Below are 19,297 nucleotides of genomic sequence, written 5' to 3'. Positions count from 1 at the left end.
ACAACCGACAAACGGAGCAACCAGGCAGGGGGAAGGACCCAAGAAACCGAGACAGAACCACCCAGGCCATGAGGAGAGGTAGCAGAAGGCCCCCAACAGAGTCCACAACCTCCAGGAAGCGAGGAGAAGCACGACCAGGATGGGGGAGCAAGAGCCGCCTGAAGAGCGAGGAAGCAGGAGGAGGAGAGGGTGACACGGTATGATAACACACGTATTCGTAAAGCATACTTATCACCCATGGGTCGCAAGGCACTGAATAACATGTTTATTATTACGCAACTCAATGGTACTCCAGGAACTAACTCAAATGGACGAAAGGCTGAGTGGACCCGCCGGAATGCGAACCTGTGACTACGAGGACGAACACAGCCCCTGCAGAGGATGCAGAAGACCACTAAGCCACCAGACCAGAAGCAAACGCCCATACGAGGACCACGGAAGCGGCCCAGAGAAAGCCGGACAGGGGTCAACAGCCGCCCACCCCCAACAGACAAGCAGAAGCCCACAGTCCCTGGAATCCCCAGGAGGACGCCTAACCAGAGACCAACCAGGCCAGACCCTCCATAACAAGCAAGAGTAGGACGGATGGATCGCAGGCCCAAAACCAAGAAGGGAGTAAGGAGTCAGGGACAACCCAGGAAAACAACACAAAGCTGTGGCCCCGTGACACACCCCTAAATGCCAGTAAAAACACCAGGACAGGAATCCACACCCATTGGGCCAAAGGTCGATGTAAGTGCCCCCACCAGCACGCACAGGAAGGGCAAAACCTAAATAACTTATTATGAAGAGCGGAGAACCGTCCCAAGGAACCCGTGAAGGCGACCCAGAATAAAGAATAAGGGTCCAAATGAGAAGAAAGGAGAGCAAGGTACAGGGCACCCTCTGCTCCATGATGCCGCTACAAAAGACAGCAAACAGCACTGCAAAAACAGACAGAAGAACCAGCATCGCAAATAGCCCCATCCAAAAACAAAAACGCCGAAGGAACCCCCAAGGACAGGCGAAACTCAAAATACATAAGTCCAAAACACAAGCCACACGACGACGGCCTAAGGAACGGGTGAGGTGTGCGGCTACAAATGGGACAGGACGCGACCGAGGCCATGGCAGCAGTGAGCGGACCCGGGCTGCAAGCAGGCGCATGCGGCACCCATCAGCTCACGCGCCCTCACCAGGAGTGGGCGCTGCCCGGACATCGGAAATGCGCGCCCCTCCCTTCCCCCGCCGAAAACTCAGAACGGTCCGCTGTGCGTGACCGAGCGGGAGAAATGGATCGCCGCCACCTGCCCGTCCAGGACCCACCACGAGCCTGGACAGACAGAGAGGGAAGCGATGTGCGGAACGGCACCAGGAACTGCCACCGTCCCGGATGCCGACTCAGGAGGTAGGCCAGGACCCGCAAGGTCCATGCACAAACACGGCCCCTCACAGCATTCTCCAACCAGCAGCGGAAAAACCGCCCGCGATCACTCTACCATAGTGAGTGCACCTGGAGGCCTGTCAATACTACGGCCAAAGTGAGCGGCCTGCGTGCTAGAAGCCCATGCGTGCTGGGCAGGTCTATACGCTAGCAACCCTAGACAGGGAAAAATGCACCAGAAATCAGGCAGAAAGCCTCCACGGCTGCAGGGAACAAGAAGGGCCATGAACTCAGAGCCCAGTTCCCCCGCAGCCGCCCCCTTTTAACCCGTGGCTCGCTACAGCAGCGCTTAACCACCCCCAAGCAAGTGGAAACAGGGGAAGGAAGAGGTGAGGATCCCCACGCCTATGGGCCCGCTAGAGCAGGTCCTCCACCCAGGGATCCATGCTCCCAGCTGAAGCAGGAACACACTTACCTGAACGCGCCTCGGAGAGTCTGCGCGGAACTAAAAAAAAACAGGTTGAAGGGTTGGGCCAGCCCGCCTCTTATAGATGTCAAGGGTGTAATGGGTCGGCCATATTGGGAAGGGATAGGAGGCATGGGAGGCTGACTTTTATTGCTTTGGAGGGTTCTGGTGTGGAGCTGAAGCTCACTACGTTACTCATGTGGCGAGGAAGACTTACGAAGAGGTAATGAAACATTGAAGCTAAGAGGAGACTACTAAGGCCCAGTACTAACCTAATGTGTGAAAAAAATTTTTTTCTGACCAGCAGACTCGAGAGACGACGAAAGGCAAACCTTGCCTTACTCGGCTTCATGTGACAGTAACCAAATCCTCGGCAAGCTGACACGTCGCATTTATTCGCTAGCCGAGTCTTTAATGCACCAGAACTCGAGCTCATTCAGCTTCATATAACAGCAGCCAGATCCTCGACAAGCTGCAACGCTGCGTTTATTAATAAGCCAAGTCTGACTGCATTCGAAAGTGAATCTACTCAGCAGTGCACAATCATTTGGAATCAAAATACCAGAGGTCCCACATCGTCTAAATACCGGAGCATCATTCTTACCATAGACATCCGGACCCCAAGTAACAGATTTAGTTTGCCTGGTCAAAAGGTCTTTCCACATTTAGTCACTTCACATCTCAGCTATACTACCTGCAAGGAGATCGTTTTTATAATCAGAAGAAAGCTTCACGGCGTGTTCTCCAGTTAGAATACCACCCCCTGCAGGACTTGTGCTGCCACAGAACATTCTAAAATACAGGGGCTACTACTCACTAGACAACACATATCAGTGATTGTTCTACAGTACCAGCGTCCGTGCCCATGTCAGATTGTTTTAAAAGCCCTTTGATGGTAATCTCCTGACGAAGACACTTATTGTCGAAACGCGTAGATAAGAATTCGTCATTACCTCATTTGCACCATTTTTAAATATTTTTTTATAGAATTTGTTGTCCATGCAATGTACTTTTATTATGTATAAATATTTTGTATGTAAAACTTTTTTATTCATATGTATATGATAATTATTAAAACGTTAAGAGTTTTCTAAAAACAGATACTATTTTGCTGTTTCATGTCATTTTCAGTTGTCTGGGTCTCATCACATTGTTTATCTAGGTTGCTTGCCTGGGTGTGTTATTTTCAATAGTCTATTTACCCTGCCCCAGGAGCTTGATCCAATTTTCAGGGGGTCTTTGTTACTTATAATTACCAGTACTAACCTAACACAGTAATAGTTCAAAGACAGATCTTTAGAAAAGCTATATGTGAATGAAGTATAGGGAAATGTAAATGATTGGTAAGGGCATGCACTCCAGAACATTGGATACCTGGCAGTGGGTTTCCTCACTCAGCCTGTATTGTGCTAAAAGCTCATGAACTTGGGCATGCTTCATCATTTTAACATCGCCTTTCATCGACTCTTTCTTACCCTAGCACACATCAAAGTGGCTTTATGCTCTACCTGCCTGTGCTGACCTTGGTTCGCCATGGTAGCCCTCAGATAAGCTCATGATGCTCCATTGGCAGTCGTACTCCTTTGCTAGGCCTTCAGACTGACATTTACTTTGGCTGCATTACCCACCCTAGAGCACTCTTCCTACTTCTCTCCAAGTCTTAAATCTCCTATCCTAAGGGGCACACATGCTACGGAAGGACAGCAAGCTGCACTTCAAGCAAGAGATACTAAACTGCACTGTCTGTCCCATGATCTATCTAAAAGATTTGAGAATACAAATTACAAATAAAACCTGATGACATTTTCACATAGCAATACATGGGGGCATATTTTTGAAGGTTTTGCATTGCCCTTGAGCCACGCAACAGGCGCATGGCTGACGAAAAAGCTAAGTTGGATTTATCTAACCACACAAGGCCACCTTGTGTGGCCTTGCATGACTTGATAAATCCAGTGTTTTGTGATGCAGAGTAAATCACTACCTTGCGTTACTCTTACTTTGGAAGGAGTTCCATGGGTGGAGCATGGGTGGAGCATAGGAGTTCCCACGCAGCACCCAATGGATTTTGGCACAATCCCAGATTTACTAATACTGGTAAGGGAAAGCGTAACGAGGAGAAATATCTTTAGTTCTTCTTGTTTTTTCCTCATTCTGCAGAGAAAGACAGAAATGTAGAAAGAGGAAAAAGACTCAGAGGATTGTTTTTGTGCAAACAGGATCCTGTCTCCAACGCAAGCACCCTTGCAGCAAAACACAAGGGTGTCTGCTTTGGCACTGGGCAGCCAAAAGGGCACCAGCGTAAGGAAAGGAAAGGACAGAAATGCATCATATTCTGTTAAATATGCCGTATTCCTCCCCTTTCCTTTCACACAGTGCAGCAAGGTGCATGGAAGCTTCATAACTATGCCCCATGGCTTCTTAAAATGAGGGCCAAAGCCTACCATGAGAAAACTAATTTATTGTTGCCAATAGTCATGTGTTTTATGATTTGTACTACTTTTTGGATATATTCAAAAGTTAACCCAATTGTTTCCATCTGTGCACAAATGAACCATGCAGTCTTTTTCTTGCAGGGTAGCATGCTTGAGGGGGTGGAGTATGAGATGTGGGCCCTCTGCGCTCTTTACCTATTTCTCTCTCGGAGGCGCTGGCTCAGCTGACTACAACTATACAAATGTTTCCATGTTGCCTTCCCGTTCCCCTGATCGTCTTCTCACGGTTTATAATTAGGACATTTGTGATGAGAATTTCAGCATAATATTGTGTTACAATTCTGCTTAAATGTTTTAGGTTCGAGCTGCGATCATAGGAATGATGGGTTACAGATGCCCAAATTCAATTGCTATTCCCACTGAAAATGATTATGTGAAGTACTTTAATAACTATGAAACAGAGGTACGTGGTTTCTTCATGCTTTTCAGAACTGAGAAATATAGTGTGTTTTAGAATTAACATTATATATGTCAGTTTAATGTAAATATGTATTAATACATTTAAGCAGAAAAGATGTGTTTACATGCATTTCAATCTAACTATGTTTGCACAGATATACAGTTATGGCTGTGTTGTATTAGTTACACATACTAAATTTGATATCGATCACTGTACGACCCTTCTTGCTGCTTTAGATATTAACTCTGCTATTTTCCTCAACTGCATGGTTTACATCGAAGATATAAAAGGGGGATTACAAATGTGATGACAACATTCACTTACAATTGTCATCTGCATGACGTATATAATTTATCATGTGGATGAGTCTTGCCTGATTATTAAAAATATTACTGCTTAGCAGCTATATCGTATTTGATGAATATTTGAGCCACGGTTGGTTTTTGGGTGTGATGGTTGCATGTAAATACTAACAACGAACTTGTAGAACTTGTTGACTGAAAAATTCCAAGAAAATTGGTAATCACTAGCTGTTAAAATCCAATTCAGTGAATGCCTTTTATCTAAAAAAAATGCTTTCTACAAGTTTGGTTTTCATAGAGGATTGCATTCAATCTTGTTTTCTATTTCTTTCTACTGCCATCCCTCTACCACAGATGCAATATCCTCCCATGTTCGTATTCCGTTCCACGGGTAGCCATCCAACTGTGGCCCTCTTATTCCCCTCTCCTTTTGGCCATCCTTCCTTACTTCCTTCTCTATCCTACCCCACACCTCTTACTTCTCCTTCCCTCTCTTTTTTCATTTTTGCTTAAAGCAAGAATGTATCCCCTCCTCCTTGGCAGAGAAGGGTATGCAGGCCCTTCCCATAAACAAAGCAACCTCCCCTATGCACCTCTATTCATCTTTATTTTACCCTCCTCTCTGTCCCAGATATCTCCCATACCCCAGTGACTCAGTTTTAAACCAAAAGGGGATCTATTTCACAGTACCTAGGTTGTTTTCTTTTCCTTTCGCCCTCCCATGCCATCCTGTATTTCTTCCCCTGTCTCTTTTCCTTGCAAGTTTCCTTTGGCTGTTATCCTCTATCCATGTTGCAACTTTTTTTTAAGTGATAGATAAACTAGAAAACAGACTGCTCCAACCCTTTGCTTATTTGTTGCCCAGTTTTCGAATTTCCCCTTTATTAGGCCTCTCTGGGTGTTTATTTCTTTCTTTTTAATTCTATATCTCGACATCTAGCCACAGGATTTGATACTCATCCTGTTTCTCAGTTTTGGCCAGTGTCGTGAGCAGGATTTCAAATAAAATGGAATACTTCTTGCCACTGATTATTCACCTTTAGAATATGCATAGGGTTAGTCAGAAGTCTATCCTTGTGCTCCCTCGTCCCACCGCCTATTACCCCCTACTGATCATTGCCACCCCATTTCTTATGCAAAAAGAACAAGTGAAGAACAGAATGCAGAACAATGTCATACAATCTCCCCAGTAGTGAGATCAGGGCCTAAATCCTTTGTTTTTTCGCTCACCATGCCATTCCATTTTGAACCCAGCCATATGCAAATCAGTCTTCACCCTGCGCCCACTGGGAACAGTCCAACCTGAACTGCCATACCAGGACCTCCCTGGACTAGAAACAAGCATCCTAGGACCAGTTCCCGGGTTTCACCCCTCATCAGCCAAGATAGATTGACTCCAGTGGCATGAAGAACACAGGACCCACGTCTGGGCATACAAGTCTCACTCGGGTTGACAAATGTGAAAACAATTGATGGAAAGAATGCAGAACAATGTCATATATTCACCCCAGTACAAAGATCTGGGCCTAAGTCAATCGTTTTTTTGCTCCCCATGCCATTCCATTTTGAACCCAGCCATAACCAGATCAGTCTTGACCCTGCGCCCACTGGGAGCATTCCAGTCCAAACTGACAGGCCAGGTCATCCCTGGTCTGGAAATAAGCATCCTAGGACAGGTTTCGGGGTTTCACCCCTCATCAGCCAGGATAGCTTGCCTCCAGTGGCATGGAGAGCACGGGACCCACGTCTGGGCATAACCGTCCCACTCGGGTGACATATGTAAAAACTACAATTGATGAACAGAATGCAGAACAATGTTATACATTCACCCCAGTACAGAGATCTGGGCCTAAATCCATCGTTTTTTTGCTCCCCATGCCATTCCAGTTGAACCCAGCCATATGCAAATCAGTCTTGATCCTGCACCCAATGGGAACAGTCCAGCCCGAACTGCCAGGCCTGGTCCTAGAAACCATCGCAATGGACCGCACACCACTAGCCCCTCCTCCGGATCGCCCCTAGGGACTCTGGTACATGGAGTTCTTGAGTGGTTCACCAATGTGGGTGCAAGTAGGTACTTGTTGAACTGATGATCTCTAGACCCGATACATGTCCCGGGTTTTTGGATATCGCCCGAGACATGGCTCGGGTTTCGGTATAACTTCCCTCATCAGTAGAGAAAAATAGTTAGGGGTGGAAGAGAAGGCCGCCAAACAACCGTCAATGGCCTCGATGCCCGAACCGGCACGCAGGTGCGTCGTCCAGGAGCCCGTCGGCTCAAAGCTCAAGGGAGCCAATTTGTAGAAACCATCGCAATGGACCGCACACCACTAGCCCCTCCTCCGGATCACCCCTAGGGACTCTGGTACATGGAGTTCTTGAGTGGTTCACCCATGTGGGTGCAAGTAGGTACTTGTTGAACTGATGATCTCTAGACCCGATACATGTCCCGGGTTTTTGGATATCGCCCGAGACATGGCTCGGGTTTCGGGATAACTTCCCTCATCAGTAGAGAAAAATAGTTAGGGGTGGAAGAGAAGGCCGCCAAACAACCGTCAATGGCCTCGATGCCCGAACCGGCACGCAGGTGCGTCGTCCAGGAGCCCGTCGGCTCAAAGCTCAAGGGAGCCAATTTGTAGAAACCATCGCAATGGACCGCACACCACTAGCCCCTCCTCCGGATCGCCCCTAGGGACTCTGGTACATGGAGTTCTTGAGTGGTTCACCCATGTGGGTGCAAGTAGGTACTTGTTGAACTGATGATCTCTAGACCCGATACATGTCCCGGGTTTTTGGATATCGCCCGAGACATGGCTCGGGTTTCGGGATAACTTCCCTCATCAGTAGAGAAAAATAGTTAGGGGTGGAAGAGAAGGCCGCCAAACAACCGTCAATGGCCTCGATGCCCGAACCGGCACGCAGGTGCGTCGTCCAGGAGCCCGTCGGCTCAAAGCTCAAGGGAGCCAATTTGTAGAAACCATCGCAATGGACCGCACACCACTAGCCCCTCCTCCGGATCGCCCCTAGGGACTCTGGTACATGGAGTTCTTGAGTGGTTCACCCATGTGGGTGCAAGTAGGTACTTGTTGAACTGATGATCTCTAGACCCGATACATGTCCCGGGCTTTTGGATATCGCCCGAGACATGGCTCGGGTTTCGGGATAACTTCCCTCATCAGTAGAGAAAAATAGTTAGGGGTGGAAGAGAAGGCCGCCAAACAACCATCAATGGCCTCGATGCCCGAACCGGCACGCAGGTGCGTCGTCCAGGAGCCCGTCGGCTCAAAGCTTAAGGGAACCAATTTGTAGAAACCATCACAATGGACCGCACACCACTAGCCCCTCCTCCGGATCGCCCCTAGGGACTCTGGTACATGGAGTTCTTGAGTTGTTCACCCATGTGGGTGCAAGTAGGTACTTGTTGAACTGATGATCTCTAGACCCGATACATGTCCCGGGTTTTTGGATATCGCCCGAGACATGGCTCGGGTTTCGGGATAACTTCCCTCATCAGTAGAGAAAAATAGTTAGGGGTGGAAGAGAAGGCCGCCAAACAACCGTCAATGGCCTCGATGCCCGAACCGGCACGCAGGTGCGTCGTCCAGGAGCCCGTCGGCTCAAAGCTCAAGGAGCCAATTTGTAGAAACCATCGCAATGGACCGCACACCACTAGCCCCTCCTCCGGATCGCCCCTAGGGACTCTGGTACATGGAGTTCTTGAGTGGTTCACCCATGTGGGTGCAAGTAGGTACTTGTTGAACTGATGATCTCTAGACCCGATACATGTCCCGGGTTTTTGGATATCGCCCGAGACATGGCTCGGGTTTCGGGATAACTTCCCTCATCAGTAGAGAAAAATAGTTAGGGGTGGAAGAGAAGGCCGCCAAACAACCGTCAATGGCCTCGATGCCCGAACCGGCACGCAGGTGCGTCGTCCAGGAGCCCGTCGGCTCAAAGCTCAAGGGAGCCAATTTGTAGAAACCATCGCAATGGACCGCACACCACTAGCCCCTCCTCCGGATCACCCCTAGGGACTCTGGTACATGGAGTTCTTGAGTGGTTCACCCATGTGGGTGCAAGTAGGTACTTGTTGAACTGATGATCTCTAGACCCGATACATGTCCCGGGTTTTTGGATATCGCCCGAGACATGGCTCGGGTTTCGGGATAACTTCCCTCATCAGTAGAGAAAAATAGTTAGGGGTGGAAGAGAAGGCCGCCAAACAACCGTCAATGGCCTCGATGCCCGAACCGGCACGCAGGTGCGTCGTCCAGGAGCCCGTCGGCTCAAAGCTCAAGGGAGCCAATTTGTAGAAACCATCGCAATGGACCGCACACCACTAGCCCCTCCTCCGGATCGCCCCTAGGGACTCTGGTACATGGAGTTCTTGAGTGGTTCACCCATGTGGGTGCAAGTAGGTACTTGTTGAACTGATGATCTCTAGACCCGATACATGTCCCGGGTTTTTGGATATCGCCCGAGACATGGCTCGGGTTTCGGGATAACTTCCCTCATCAGTAGAGAAAAATAGTTAGGGGTGGAAGAGAAGGCCGCCAAACAACCGTCAATGGCCTCGATGCCCGAACCGGCACGCACGTGCGTCGTTTAGGAGCCCGTCGGCTCAAAGCTCAAGGGAGCCAATTTGTAGAAACCATCGCAATGGACCGCACACCACTAGCCCCTCCTCCGGATCGCCCCTAGGGACTCTGGTACATGGAGTTCTTGAGTGGTTCACCCATGTGGGTGCAAGTAGGTACTTGTTGAACTGATGATCTCTAGACCCGATAAATGTCCCGGGCTTTTGGATATCGCCCGAGACATGGCTCGGGTTTCGGGATAACTTCCCTCATCAGTAGAGAAAAATAGTTAGGGGTGGAAGAGAAGGCCGCCAAACAACCATCAATGGCCTCGATGCCCGAACCGGCACGCAGGTGCGTTGTCCAGGAGCCCGTCGGCTCAAAGCTCAAGGGAGCCAATTTGTAGAAACCATCGCAATGGACCGCACACCACTAGCCCCTCCTCCGGATCGCCCCTAGGGACTCTGGTACATGGAGTTCTTGAGTGGTTCACCCATGTGGGTGCAAGTAGGTACTTGTTGAACTGATGATCTCTAGACCCGATACATGTCCCGGGTTTTTGGATATCGCCCGAGACATGGCTCGGGTTTCGGGATAACTTCCCTCATCAGTAGAGAAAAATAGTTAGGGGTGGAAGAGAAGGCCGCCAAACAACCGTCAATGGCCTCGATGCCCGAACCGGCACGCAGGTGCGTCGTCCAGGAGCCCGTCGGCTCAAAGCTCAAGGGAGCCAATTTGTAGAAACCATCGCAATGGACCGCACACCACTAGCCCCTCCTCCGGATCGCCCCTAGGGACTCTGGTACATGTAGTTCTTGTGTCGTTCACCCATGTGGGTGCAAGTAGGTACTTGTTGAACTGATGATCTCTAGACCCGATACATGTCCCGGGTTTTTGGATATCGCCCGAGACATGGCTCGGGTTTCGGGATAACTTCCCTCATCAGTAGAGAAAAATAGTTAGGGGTGGAAGAGAAGGCCGCCAAACAACCGTCAATGGCCTCGATGCCCGAACCGGCACGCACGTGCGTCGTTTAGGAGCCCGTCGGCTCAAAGCTCAAGGGAGCCAATTTGTAGAAACCATCGCAATGGACCGCACACCACTAGCCCCTCCTCCGGATCGCCCCTAGGGACTCTGGTACATGGAGTTCTTGAGTGGTTCACCCATGTGGGTGCAAGTAGGTACTTGTTGAACTGATGATCTCTAGACCCGATACATGTCCCGGGTTTTTTGATATCGCCCGAGACATGGCTCGGGTTTCGGGATAACTTCCCTCATCAGTAGAGAAAAATAGTTAGGGGTGGAAGGGAAGGCCGCCAAACAACCGTCAATGGCCTCGATGCCCGAACCGGCACGCAGGTGCGTCGTCCAGGAGCCCGTCGGCTCAAAGCTCAAGGGAGCCAATTTGTAGAAACCATCGCAATGGACCGCACACCACTAGCCCCTTCTCCGGATCGCCCCTAGGGACTCTGGTACATGGAGTTCTTGAGTGGTTGACCCATGTGGGTGCAAGTAGGTACTTGTTGAACTGATGATCTCTAGACCCGATACATGTCCCGGGTTTTTGGATATCGCCCGAGACATGGCTCGGGTTTCGGGATAACTTCCCTCATCAGTAGAGAAAAATAGTTAGGGGTGGAAGAGAAGGCCGCCAAACAACCGTCAATGGCCTCGATGCCCGAACCGGCACGCCCGTGCGTCGTTTAGGAGCCCGTCGGCTCAAAGCTCAAGGGAGCCAATTTGTAGAAACCATCGCAATGGACCGCACACCACTAGCCCCTCCTCCGGATCGCCCCTAGGGACTCTGGTACATGGAGTTCTTGAGTGGTTCACCCATGTGGGTGCAAGTAGGTACTTGTTGAACTGATGATCTCTAGACCCGATAAATGTCCCGGGCTTTTGGATATCGCCCGAGACATGGCTCGGGTTTCGGGATAACTTCCCTCATCAGTAGAGAAAAATAGTTAGGGGTGGAAGAGAAGGCCGCCAAACAACCATCAATGGCCTCGATGCCCGAACCAGCACGCAGGTGCGTCGTCCAGGAGCCCGTCGGCTCAAAGCTCAAGGGAGCCAATTTGTAGAAACCATCGCAATGGACCGCACACCACTAGCCCCTCCTCCAAATCGCCCCAAGGGACTCTGGTACATGGAGTTCTTGAGTGGTTCACCCATGTGGGTGCAAGTAGGTACTTGTTGAACTGATGATCTCTAGACCCGATACATGTCCCGGGTTTTTTGATATCGCCCGAGACATGGCTCGGGTTTCGGGATAACTTCCCTCATCAGTAGAGAAAAATAGTTAGGGGTGGAAGGGAAGGCCGCCAAACAACCGTCAATGGCCTCGATGCCCGAACCGGCACGCAGGTGCGTCGTCCAGGAGCCCGTCGGCTCAAAGCTCAAGGGAGCCAATTTGTAGAAACCATCGCAATGGACCGCACACCACTAGCCCCTCCTCCGGATCGCCCCTAGGGACTCTGGTACATGGAGTTCTTGAGTGGTTCACCCATGTGGGTGCAAGTAGGTACTTGTTGAACTGATGATCTCTAGACCCGATACATGTCCCGGGTTTTTGGATATCGCCCGAGACATGGCTTGGGTTTCGGGATAACTTCCCTCATAAGTAGAGAAAAATAGTTAGGGGTGGAAGAGAAGGCCGCCAAACAACCGTCAATGGCCTCGATGCCCGAACCGACACGCAGGTGCGTCGTCCAGGAGCCCGTCGGCTCAAAGCTCAAGGGAGCCAATTTGTAGAAACCATCGCAATGGACCGCACACCACTAGCCCCTTCTCCGGATCGCCCCTAGGGACTCTGGTACATGGAGTTCTTGAGTGGTTCACCCATGTGGGTGCAAGTAGGTACTTGTTGAACTGATGATCTCTAGACCCGATACATGTCCCGGGTTTTTGGATATCGCCCGAGACATGGCTCGGGTTTCGGGATAACTTCCCTCATCAGTAGAGAAAAATAGTTAGGGGTGGAAGAGAAGGCCGCCAAACAACCGTCAATGGCCTCGATGCCCGAACCGGCACGCAGGTGCGTCGTCCAGGAGCCCGGGCCGTCGGCTCAAAGCTCAAGGGAGCCAATTTGTAGAAACCATTGCAATGGACCGCACACCACTAGCCCCTCCTCCGGATCGCCCCTAGGGACTCTGGTACATGGAGTTCTTGAGTGGTTCACCCATGTGGGTGCAAGTAGGTACTTGTTGAACTGATGATCTCTAGACCCGATGCATGTCCCGGGTTTTTGGATATCGCCCGAGACATGGCTCGGGTTTCGGGATAACTTCCCTCATCAGTAGAGAAAAATAGTTAGGGGTGGAAGAGAAGGCCGCCAAACAACCGTCAATGGCCTCGATGCCCGAACCGGCACGCAGGTGAGTCGTCCAGGAGCCCGTCGGCTCAAAGCTCAAGGGAGCAAATTTGTAGAAACCATCGCAATGGACCGCACACCACTAGCCCCTCCTCCGGATCGCCCCTAGGGACTCTGGTACATGGAGTTCTTGAGTGGTTCACCCATGTGGGTGCAAGTAGGTACTTGTTGAACTGATGATCTCTAGACCCGATACATGTCCCGGGTTTTTGGATATCGCCCAAGACATGGCTCGGGTTTCGGGATAACTTCCCTCATCAGTAGAGAAAAATGGTTAGGGGTGGAAGAGAAGGCCGCCAAACAACCGTCAATGGCCTCGATGCCCGAACCGGCACGCAGGTGCGTCGTCCAGGAGCCCGTCGGCTCAAAGCTCAAGGGAGCCAATTTGTAGAAACCATCGCAATGGACCGCACACCACTAGCCCCTCCTCCGGATCGCCCCTAGGGACTCTGGTACATGGAGTTCTTGAGTGGTTCACCCATGTGGGTGCAAGTAGGTACTTGTTGAACTGATGATCTCTAGACCCGATACATGTCCCGGGTTTTTGGATATCGCCCGAGACATGGCTCGGGTTTCGGGATAACTTCCCTCATCAGTAGAGAAAAATAGTTAAGGGTGGAAGAGAAGGCTGCCAAACAACCGTCAATGGCCTCGATGCCCGAACCGGCACGCAGGTGCGTCGTCCAGGAGCCCGTCGGCTCAAAGCTCAAGGGAGCCAATTTGTAGAAACCATCGCAATGGACCGCACACCACTAGCCCCTCCTCCGGATCGCCCCTAGGGACTCTGGTACATGGAGTTCTTGAGTGGTTCACCCATGTGGGTGCAAGTAGGTACTTGTTGAACTGATGATCTCTAGACCCGATACATGTCCCGGGTTTTTGGATATCGCCCGAGACATGGCTCGGGTTTCGGGATAACTTCCCTCATCAGTAGAGAAAAATAGTTAGGGGTGGAAGAGAAGGCCGCCAAACAACCGTCAATGGCCTCGATGCCCGAACCGGCACGCAGGTGCGTTGTCCAGGAGCCCGGGCCGTCGGCTCAAAGCTCAAGGGAGCCAATTTGTAGAAACCATTGCAATGGACCGCACACCACTAGCCCCTCCTCCGGATCGCCCCTAGGGACTCTGGTACATGGAGTTCTTGAGTGGTTCACCCATGTGGGTGCAAGTAGGTACTTGTTGAACTGATGATCTCTAGACCCGATGCATGTCCCAGGTTTTTGGATATCGCCCGAGACATGGCTCGGGTTTCGGGATAACTTCCCTCATCAGTAGAGAAAAATAGTTAGGGGTGGAAGAGAAGGCCGCCAAACAACCGTCAATGGCCTCGATGCCCGAACCGGCACGCAGGTGCGTCGTCCAGGAGCCCGTCGGCTCAAAGCTCAAGGGAGCAAATTTGTAGAAACCATCGCAATGGACCGCACACCACTAGCCCCTCCTCCGGATCGCCCCTAGGGACTCTGGTACATGGAGTTCTTGAGTGGTTCACCCATGTGGGTGCAAGTAGGTACTTGTTGAACTGATGATCTCTAGACCCGATACATGTCCCGGGTTTTTGGATATCGCCCAAGACATGGCTCGGGTTTCGGGATAACTTCCCTCATCAGTAGAGAAAAATGGTTAGGGGTGGAAGAGAAGGCCGCCAAACAACCGTCAATGGCCTCGATGCCCGAACCGGCACGCAGGTGCGTCGTCCAGGAGCCCGTCGGCTCAAAGCTCAAGGGAGCCAATTTGTAGAAACCATCGCAATGGACCGCACACCACTAGCCCCTCCTCCGGATCGCCCCTAGGGACTCTGGTACATGGAGTTCTTGAGTGGTTCACCCATGTGGGTGCAAGTAGGTACTTGTTGAACTGATGATCTCTAGACCCGATACATGTCCCGGGTTTTTGGATATCGCCCGAGACATGGCTCGGGTTTCGGGATAACTTCCCTCATCAGTAGAGAAAAATAGTTAAGGGTGGAAGAGAAGGCCGCCAAACAACCGTCAATGGCCTCGATGCCCGAACCGGCACGCAGGTGCGTCGTCCAGGAGCCCGTCGGCTCAAAGCTCAAGGGAGCCAATTTGTAGAAACCATCGCAATGGACCGCACACCACTAGCCCCTCCTCCGGATCGCCCCTAGGGACTCTGGTACATGGAGTTCTTGAGTGGTTCACCCATGTGGGTGCAAGTAGGTACTTGTTGAACTGATGATCTCTAGACCCGATACATGTCCCGGGTTTTTGGATATCGCCCGAGACATGGCTCGGGTTTCGGGATAACTTCCCTCATCAGTAGAGAAAAATAGTTAGGGGTGGAAGAGAAGGCCGCCAAACAACCGTCAATGGCCTCGATGCCCGAACCGGCATGCAGGTGCGTCGTCCAGGCGCCCGTCGGCTCAAAGCTCAAGGGAGCCAATTTGTAGAAACCATCGCAATGGACCGCACACCACTAGCCCTTCCTCCGGATCGCCCCTAGGGATTCAGGTACATGGAGTTCTTGAGTGGTTCACCCATGTGGGTGCAAGTAGGTACTTGTTGAACTGATGATCTCTAGACCCGATACATGTCCCGGGTTTTTGGATATCGCCCGAGACATGGCTCGGGTTTCGGGATAACTTCCCTCATCAGTAGAGAAAAACAGTTAGGGGTGGAAGAGAAGGCCGCCAAACAACCGTCAATGGCCTCGATGCCCGTACCGGCACGCAGGTGCGTCGTCCAGGAGCCCGTCGGCTCAAAGCTCAAGGGAGCCAATTTGTAGAAACCATGGCAATGGACCGCACACCACTAGCCCCTCCTCCGGATCGCCCCTAGGGACTCTGGTACATGGAGTTCTTGAGTGGTTCACCCATGTGGGTGCAAGTAGGTACTTGTTGAACTGATGATCTCTAGACCCGATACATGTCCCGGGTTTTTGGATATCGCCTGAGACATGGCTCGGGTATCGGGATAACTTCCCTCATCAGTAGAGAAAAATAGTTAGGGGTGGAAGAGAAGGCCGCCAAACAACCGTCAATGGCCTCGATGCCCGAACCGGCACGCAGGTGCGTCGTCCAGGAGCCCGTCGGCTCAAAGCTTAAGGGAGCCAATTTGTAGAAACCATCACAATGGACCGCACACCACTAGCCCCTCCTCCGGATCGCCCCTAGGGACTCTGGTACATGGAGTTCTTGAGTTGTTCACCCATGTGGGTGCAAGTAGGTACTTGTTGAACTGATGATCTCTAGACCCGATACATGTCCCGGGTTTTTGGATATCGCCCGAGACATGGCTCGGGTTTCGGGATAACTTCCCTCATCAGTAGAGAAAAATAGTTAGGGGTGGAAGAGAAGGCCGCCAAACAACCGTCAATGGCCTCGATGCCCGAACCGGCACGCAGGTGCGTCGTCCAGGAGCCCGTCGGCTCAAAGCTCAAGGAGCCAATTTGTAGAAACCATCGCAATGGACCGCACACCACTAGCCCCTCCTCCGGATCGCCCCTAGGGACTCTGGTACATGGAGTTCTTGAGTGGTTCACCCATGTGGGTGCAAGTAGGTACTTGTTGAACTGATGATCTCTAGACCCGATACATGTCCCGGGTTTTTGGATATCGCCCGAGACATGGCTCGGGTTTCGGGATAACTTCCCTCATCAGTAGAGAAAAATAGTTAGGGGTGGAAGAGAAGGCCGCCAAACAACCGTCAATGGCCTCGATGCCCGAACCGGCACGCAGGTGCGTCGTCCAGGAGCCAGTCGGCTCAAAGCTCAAGGGAGCCAATTTGTAGAAACCATCACAATGGACCGCACACCACTAGCCCCTCCTCCGGATCACCCCTAGGGACTCTGGTACATGGAGTTCTTGAGTGGTTCACCCATGTGGGTGCAAGTAGGTACTTGTTGAACTGATGATCTCTAGACCCGATACATGTCCCGGGTTTTTGGATATCGCCCGAGACATGGCTCGGGTTTCGGGATAACTTCCCTCATCAGTAGAGAAAAATAGTTAGGGGTGGAAGAGAAGGCCGCCAAACAACCATCAATGGCCTCGATGCCCGAACCGGCACGCAGGTGCGTTGTCCAGGAGCCCGTCGGCTCAAAGCTCAAGGGAGCCAATTTGTAGAAACCATCGCAATGGACCGCACACCACTAGCCCCTCCTCCGGATCGCCCCTAGGGACTCTGGTACATGGAGTTCTTGAGTGGTTCACCCATGTGGGTGCAAGTAGGTACTTGTTGAACTGATGATCTCTAGACCCGATACATGTCCCGGGTTTTTGGATATCGCCCGAGACATGGCTCGGGTTTCGGGATAACTTCCCTCATCAGTAGAGAAAAATAGTTAGGGGTGGAAGAGAAGGCCGCCAAACAACCGTCAATGGCCTCGATGCCCGAACCGGCACGCAGGTGCGTCGTCCAGGAGCCCGTCGGCTCAAAGCTCAAGGGAGCCAATTTGTAGAAACCATCGCAATGGACCGCACACCACTAGCCCCTCCTCCGGATCGCCGCTAGGGACTCTGGTACATGTAGTTCTTGTGTGGTTCACCCATGTGGGTGCAAGTAGGTACTTGTTGAACTGATGATCTCTAGACCCGATACATGTCCCGGGTTTTTGGATATCGCCCGAGACATGGCTCTGGTTTCGGGATAACTTCCCTCATCAGTAGAGAAAAATAGTTAGGGGTGGAAGAGAAGGCCGCCAAACAACCGTCAATGGCCTCGATGCCCGAACCGGCACGCACGTGCGTCGTTTAGGAGCCCGTCGGCTCAAAGCTCAAGGGAGCCAATTTGTAGAAACCATCGCAATGGACCGCACACCACTAGCCCCTCCTCCGGATCGCCCCTAGGGACTCTGGTACATGGAGTTCTTGAGTGGTTCACCCATGTGGGTGCAAGTAGGTACTTGTTGAACTGATGATCTCTAGACCCGATACATGTCCCGGGTTTTTTGATATCGCCCGAGACATGGCTCGGGTTTCGGGATAACTTCCCTCATCAGTAGAGAAAAATAGTTAGGGGTGGAAGGGAAGGCCGCCAAACAACCGTCAATGGCCTCGATGCCCGAACCGGCACGCAGGTGCGTCGTCCAGGAGCCCGTCGGCTCAAAGCTCAAGGGGGCCAATTTGTAGAAACCATCGCAATGGACCGCACACCACTAGCCCCTCCTCCGGATCGCCCCTAGGGACTCTGGTACATGGAGTTCTTGAGTGGTTCACCCATGTGGGTGCAAGTAGGTACTTGTTGAACTGATGATCTCTAGACCCGATACATGTCCCGGGTTTTTGGATATCGCCCGAGACATGGCTTGGGTTTCGGGATAACTTCCCTCATAAGTAGAGAAAAATAGTTAGGGGTGGAAGAGAAGGCCGCCAAACAACCGTCAATGGCCTTGATCCCCGAACCGGCACGCAGGTGCGTCGTCCAGGAGCCCGTCGGCTCAAAGCTCAAGGGAGCCAATTTGTAGAAACCATCGCAATGGACCGCACACCACTAGCCCCTTCTCCGGATCGCCCCTAGGGACTCTGGTACATGGAGTTCTTGAGTGGTTGACCCATGTGGGTGCAAGTAGGTACTTGTTGAACTGATGATCTCTAGACCCGATACATGTCCCGGGTTTTTGGATATCGCCCGAGACATGGCTCGGGTTTCGGGATAACTTCCCTCATCAGTAGAGAAAAATAGTTAGGGGTGGAAGAGAAGGCCGCCAAACAACCGTCAATGGCCTCGATGCCCGAACCGGCACGCACGTGCGTCGTTTAGGAGCCCGTCGGCTCAAAGCTCAAGGGAGCCAATTTGTAGAAACCATCGCAATGGACCGCACACCACTAGCCCCTCCTCCGGATCGCCCCTAGGGACTCTGGTACATGGAGTTCTTGAGTGGTTCACCCATGTGGGTGCAAGTAGGTACTTGTTGAACTGATGATCTCTAGACCCGATAAATGTCCCGGGCTTTTGGATATCGCCCGAGACATGGCTCGGGTTTCGGGATAACTTCCCTCATCAGTAGAGAAAAATAGTTAGGGGTGGAAGAGAAGGCCGCCAAACAACCATCAATGGCCTCGATGCCCGAACCGGCACGCAGGTGCGTCGTCCAGGAGCCCGTCGGCTCAAAGCTCAAGGGAGCCAATTTGTAGAAACCATCGCAATGGACCGCACACCACTAGCCCCTCCTCCAGATCGCCCCTAGGGACTCTGGTACATGGAGTTCTTGAGTGGTTCACCCATGTGGGTGCAAGTAGGTACTTGTTGAACTGATGATCTCTAGACCCGATACATGTCCCGGGTTTTTTGATATCGCCCGAGACATGGCTCGGGTTTCGGGATAACTTCCCTCATCAGTAGAGAAAAATAGTTAGGGGTGGAAGGGA

General features: G+C 51.5%; 1 protein-coding gene across 1 annotated transcript in view; it reads left to right on the top strand.

The window, feature by feature from the left end:
* Positions 1 to 19,297, top strand: part of LOC144828000 (fibrocystin-L-like) — a 1,506,874-nt gene that overhangs the window by 376,807 nt on the left and 1,110,770 nt on the right. The window contains exon 20 of the mRNA XM_078686147.1: positions 4,623 to 4,727. Coding sequence (XP_078542273.1) covers positions 4,623 to 4,727 — 105 coding nt within the window. The remainder of the gene's footprint in view (positions 1 to 4,622; positions 4,728 to 19,297) is intronic.

The sequence above is a fragment of the Lissotriton helveticus genome, chromosome 4_1, assembly GCF_964261635.1.
Source record: "Lissotriton helveticus chromosome 4_1, aLisHel1.1, whole genome shotgun sequence".
Classification (NCBI taxonomy): Eukaryota; Metazoa; Chordata; class Amphibia; order Caudata; family Salamandridae; genus Lissotriton; species Lissotriton helveticus.
Note: the sequence above shows the minus strand (reverse complement) of the source record. Positions and strands in the feature narration are given on the sequence as shown.